Raw genomic sequence first — 6,171 nt, forward strand, 5'->3', positions numbered from 1 at the left:
ACCAGCTGGGTTGCACAAGTCACCCAAAAATTCACTAAGGCGGAAATCAAAATAAGTGGAATCAATAGACTTATTATAAATTATTTTTTTTTAATTAAAAATGGCACAGTTTTAATAAAACTCATGTATTAAATATAAAACATTTCAAATTTTTCACGCGAGTACTTTTTTTAACCGGAAATACACCCATCTTGGACATAATTCAACTTTCACCAAGACTTTTGCAAGTGAATTGATTTCACGAAAATTCCGGTGAAAGTGGATTGTAGGACACGAAAATCGTGGAATTGATTCACATTCACCTGGAAGTGGATTTGGAAAAATGGGCATCTGTGTCTCGGTGAAATTCTGAGTCGATCTGAGCATGTCCGTCCGTCCGTCCGTCTGTTGAAATCACGCTAACTTCCAAACGAAACAAGCTATCGACTTGAAACTTGGCACAAGTAGTTGTTATTGATGTAGGTCGGATGGTATTGCAAATGGGCCCTATCGGTCCACTTTTACGTATAGCCCCCATATGAACGGACCCCCAAATTTGGCTTGCGAGGCCTCTAAAAGAAGCAAATTTCATCCGATCAGGCTGAAATTTGGTACATGGTGTTAGTATATGGTCTCTAACAACCATACAAAAATTGGTCGACATCGGTCCATAATTATATATAGCCCCCATATAAACCGATCCCCAGATTTGACCTCCGGAGCCCCTTGGAAGATCAAAATTCGGTTAAAATTTGGTACGTGATATAGTGCAATCACAAACTAGAGACATTCATCCATTTTCATTTTAGATATTTCCAGCGATGCTTATTAAATTTTATACCCTCCATCATAGGATGGGGGTATATTAACTTTGTCATTCCGTTTGTAACACATCGAAATATTGCTCTAAGACCCCATAAATTATATATATTCTCACCCATGTTCCGATATACGCTTCAATTCCACTTCCACTATTCACGTCAAATCCACGAACGTGAAAATATGGTGCCCTTAATTCCACGTTCTTTTTTGAACTTTTCTGTAACCAGCTGGGTTGCACAAGTCACCCAAAAATTCACTAAGGCGGAAATCAAAATAAGTGGAATCAATAGACTTATTATAAATTATTTTTTTTTAATTAAAAATGGCACAGTTTTAATAAAACTCATGTATTAAATATAAAACATTTCAAATTTTTCACGCGAGTACTTTTTTTAACCGGAAATACACCCATCTTGGACATAATTCAACTTTCACCAAGACTTTTGCAAGTGAATTGATTTCACGAAAATTCCGGTGAAAGTGGATTGTAGGACACGAAAATCGTGGAATTGATTCACATTCACCTGGAAGTGGATTTGGAAAAATGGGCATCTGTGTCTCGGTGAAATTCTGAGTCGATCTGAGCATGTCCGTCCGTCCGTCCGTCTGTTGAAATCACGCTAACTTCCAAACGAAACAAGCTATCGACTTGAAACTTGGCACAAGTAGTTGTTATTGATGTAGGTCGGATGGTATTGCAAATGGGCCCTATCGGTCCACTTTTACGTATAGCCCCCATATGAACGGACCCCCAAATTTGGCTTGCGAGGCCTCTAAAAGAAGCAAATTTCATCCGATCAGGCTGAAATTTGGTACATGGTGTTAGTATATGGTCTCTAACAACCATACAAAAATTGGTCGACATCGGTCCATAATTATATATAGCCCCCATATAAACCGATCCCCAGATTTGACCTCCGGAGCCCCTTGGAAGATCAAAATTCGGTTAAAATTTGGTACGTGATATTAGTATATGGTATCTAATAACCATGCAGGAATTGGTTCATATCAGTCCATAATTATATATAGCCCCCATATAAACCGATCCCCAGTATTGGCTTGTGGATCCTCTTAGAGAAGCAAATTTCATCCGATCCGGCTGAAATTTGGTACATGGTGTTGGTATATGGTCTCTAACAACCGTGCAAAAATTGGTCCATATCGGTCCATAATTATATATAGCCCCCATATAAACCGATCCCCCGATTTGGCTTGAGGATCCTCTTAGAGAAGCAAATTTCATCCGATCCGGCTGAAATTTGGTACATGGTGTTAGTATATGGTCTCTAACAACCGTGCAAAAATTGGTCCATATCGGTCAATAATTATATATATAGCCCCCATATAAACCGATTATATATAGCCCCCATATAAACCGATCCCCAGATTTGGCTTGCGGAGCCTCTAAGAGAAGTAAATTTCATCCGATCCGGCTGAAATTTGGTACATGGTGTTGGTATATAATCTCTAACAACCGTGCAAAAATTGGTCCATAATTATATATAGCTCCCATATCAACCGATCACCAGATTTGAAATTGAAATTCTTCCGATCTGGTTGAAATTTGGTACGTGGTGGTAGTATATGATATTTAACAACCATATCAAAAGTGGTCCATATCAGTCCGTAATCATATATTGTCCCCATATAAACCGATCCCGAGAATTGGTTTTGGAGTCTCCTGGAGGAGCAAATTTCATCCGAGTCAGTTGAAATTTGGTACATTGTGCTAGTATATGGCCGTTAAAAACCATGCCTAACTAGGTCCATATCGGTCTATAGTTATATATTGCCCTCAGATAAATCGATCCCCAATCACACAAAAATTGGTCCATATCAAGTTGATAATTGTAACAGGTTGGCTGATAAGTCCCCGGTCTAACAAAGAAAAACACATTTTTTTTTTGTCAAAATTCGTTTTTATTATTCAACATAGTTCCCTTCAAGAGCGATACAACGATTATAACGACCTTCTAATTTTTTGATGCCATTTTGGTAGTACTCCTTCGGTTTCGGCGATCACCTCTTCATTGCAGCCAAATTTTTTCCCTGCGAGCATCCTTTTGACGTCTGAGAACAAGAAAAAGTCGCTGGGGGCCAGATCTGGAGAATACGGTGGGTGGGGAAGCAACTCGAAGCCCAATTCATGAATTTTTGTCATCGTTCTCAATGACTTGTGGCACGGTGCGTTGTCTTGGTGGAACAACATTTTTTTCTTCTTTATATGGGGCCGTTTTGCTGCGATTTCGACCTTCAAACGCTCCAATAACGTCACTGTTGATGGTTTTTCCCTTCTCAAGATAATCGATAAAAATTATTCCATGCGCATCCCAAAAAACGGAGGCCATTACTTTGCCAGCGGACTTTTGAGTCTTTCCATGCTTCGGAGAAGGTTCACCGGTCGGTGTCCGCTCAGCCGACTCTCAGTCGATTGGACTCAGGAGTGTAGTGATGGAGCCATGTTTCATCCATTGTCACATATCGACGGAAAAACTCGTGTGTATTACGAGTTAACAGCTGCAAACACCGCTCAGAATCATCAACACGTTGTTGTTTTTGGTCAAATGTGAGCTCGCGCGGCACTCAGTTTGCACAGAGCTTCCGCATGTCCAAATATTGATGAATGATATGACCAACACGTTCCTTTGATATCTTTAAGGCCTCTGCTATCTCGATCAACTTCATTTTACGGTCATTCAAAATCATTTTGTGGATTTTGTTGATGTTTTCGTCGGTAACCACCTCTTTCGGGCGTCCACTGCGTCCCACCGTTCTACGTGCTCACGCTTGAATTTTGCATACCAATCAATTATTGTTGATTTCCCTGGGGCAGAGTCCGGAAACTCATTATCAAGCCAAGTTTTTGCTTCCACCGTTTTTGCTTCCACCTTCAGAAAACAGTATTTTATCAAAACACGAAATTCCTTTTTTTTTCATTTTTTTCATAATAACAAAAGTTGCTTCACAAAAGACGCTCTATCTCACAAACTAATTGACGTACAGACGTCAAATTTTGACACGAATCGTTTGAAGGTTGGTACTATATAGAAATAATATGCATTTAATAGTAGCGACGCCCGGGACTTATCAACCAACCTGTTATATAGCTCCCATATAAGCGACCCCCATATTTCAATTCTGGCTCTCTACGTACCGTGCAAAAGTCCATATCGATTCGTAATTATTTGTAGACCTACCTATACATACCGTTTTTGTCTAATACATATATACCACGTATGGACTAACTCACAATTTAGAAAACGATGTTAAGAAGCTTTAAGATACCACAACCCAAGTAATTCGATTGTGGATCTTTCGTAGAAGTTTCTATGCAATCCATGGTGGAGGGAACATAAGATTCGGCCTGGCCGAACTTACGGCCGTATATACTTGTTTTTAATTAAGATTCCTAGATCTTTTCCCTCGCACTCTAACAATACACAGTTCTCTTCGTTCTTTTTTTCCATATCAGAAACGAACAGGAGATTAGTAATCAATCACAAAAGCTACTAAATTCCTATCGCAAGTGGAAGGATGATCAATTGGCTTCGGAGGCAAGTACACGACAGACCTTTGAACAGATGGAAGAACATATTCGACTATTGCTTAAAAATAAAAGTGATTATACCAATGCATATATGGCCCTACGGCAAGACTACACGATATTGGAGGAAGAATTTGAGCGTATAAGAAAATCTGTATTTTTGTGAGTATTCAATTTTTTTAATATTTAATAAAAAACCATTTATTTCTATATACTTTTACAATAAAAAGGACTGCTGCTGATCCTTTAGGCTTGGTAACATCAAATCGATCGGTAAGTTAAGTGATTCATGGCTTTAGTTTTCGTTAAATGTTTATATCTCTTTCTCTCCCTCTCACTATCTCTCTGGCTCTCTTCATATTTATCTTATAGATTTCAGAGCGCTTAGCTCTTGTACGTGCTACAAGAGAACGCATTCTCTCACAAATTTCTGTATTACAAGAAGACCCATCAACATCTGGAACCAATAAAGAAAATTCAAGTGAAGAACAAACTCAAAACAAAACGGGCGGTTGAAGGTCATTTGGAAACTCTTTATTTCTCATCTCCTCCTTCATCTATCAAAATGATTCTATGTATATATTTATAATCTCATGAAATCAGTAGTCTTGTTTTCTAAATAGAATTATAGGATTTTTGTTTGTGTACTTGTACTGATGATATTAACCTGATTATTATTAGGAATTTTCATGAAAATAATTATTGTGTAATTTTATTTTATAACTTCAAATAGTAAATGGGATTTCATTCATTGTATCTGTGTCGTGTGATTTAGTTTGTAAATAATACCGAATGTGTTTATCATCAGGAATCGGACATTTAACAAATTAAGGACTCAGAAGATCGATATAATTTCAATTACTTTCCTTTATAATACAGAAGAAATATTTAATAAAATAGTTATATAAAGAAATTTAATTTTTCTAATGTTCTTTAAAAAAAATCGGGAGTTATATATTTGTGTGTGATGAATGGAGAATATCCAATACCAATGGAACATAAACAAGTATATACGGCCGTAAGTTCGGCCAGGCCGAATCTTATGTACCCTCCACTATGGATTGCGTAGAAACTTCTACGAAAGACTGTCATCCACAAATTTCAACTCACATGGTTGTTAAATATCATATGCTACCACCACGTACCAAATTTCAACCAGATCGGATGAATTTTGCTTCTCCAAAAGGCACCGGAGGTCAAATCTGGGGATCGGTTTATATGGGAGCTATATATTATTATGGACTGATAGGAACCAATTCCTGCATGGTTGTTGGATACCCTATACTAACATCACGTACCAAATTTCAACCGAATCCGATGAATTTTGCTCTTCCAAGGTGCTCCGAAGGTCAAATCTGGGGATCGGTTTATATGGGGCCTCTATATAATTATGGACCGATATCGACCAATTTTTACATTGGTGTTTGAGGCTATATATTAACATGACGTACCAAATTTCAACTGAATCAGATGAATTTTGGTCTTCTAAGAGGCTCAGGAGGTCAAATCTGGTGATCGGTTTATATGGGGGCTATATATAATTATGGACCGATATGGACCAATTTTTGCATGGTCATTAGAGACCATATACTAACACCATGTACCAAATTTCAGCAGGATCGGATGAAATTTGCTTCACTTAGAGGCTCCGCAAGCCAAATCGGGAGATCGATTTATATGGGGGCTATATATAGTTATGGACCGATGTGAACCAATTTTTGCATGGTTATTAGAGACCATATACTAACACCATGTACCAAATTTCAGCCGGATCGGATGAAATTTTCTTCTCTTAGAGGCTCCGCAAGCCAAATCGGGAGATCGGT

General features: G+C 38.1%; 1 protein-coding gene across 6 annotated transcripts in view; it reads left to right on the plus strand.

Annotated features, from left to right (window-relative positions):
* Positions 1–5,263, plus strand: part of yuri (yuri gagarin) — a 55,638-nt gene extending 50,375 nt beyond the window's left edge. For 5 of the 6 annotated variants that reach the window (XM_075297491.1, XM_075297489.1, XM_075297493.1 and 2 more), the window contains 3 exons: positions 4,274–4,507; positions 4,576–4,618; positions 4,718–5,263. In XM_075297491.1, the coding sequence (XP_075153606.1) occupies positions 4,274–4,507; positions 4,576–4,618; positions 4,718–4,861 (421 nt within the window). In that variant the 3' untranslated portion in view covers positions 4,862–5,263. Of the gene's footprint in view, positions 1–4,245; positions 4,508–4,575; positions 4,619–4,717 lie in introns of those variants that run through there. The other variant, XM_075297495.1, reaches the window with a different exon arrangement.
* Positions 5,264–6,171: the final 908 nt, after the last annotated feature.

The sequence above is a fragment of the Haematobia irritans genome, chromosome 2 (assembly GCF_050003625.1).
Source record: "Haematobia irritans isolate KBUSLIRL chromosome 2, ASM5000362v1, whole genome shotgun sequence".
NCBI classification, from domain to species: domain Eukaryota; kingdom Metazoa; phylum Arthropoda; class Insecta; order Diptera; family Muscidae; genus Haematobia; species Haematobia irritans.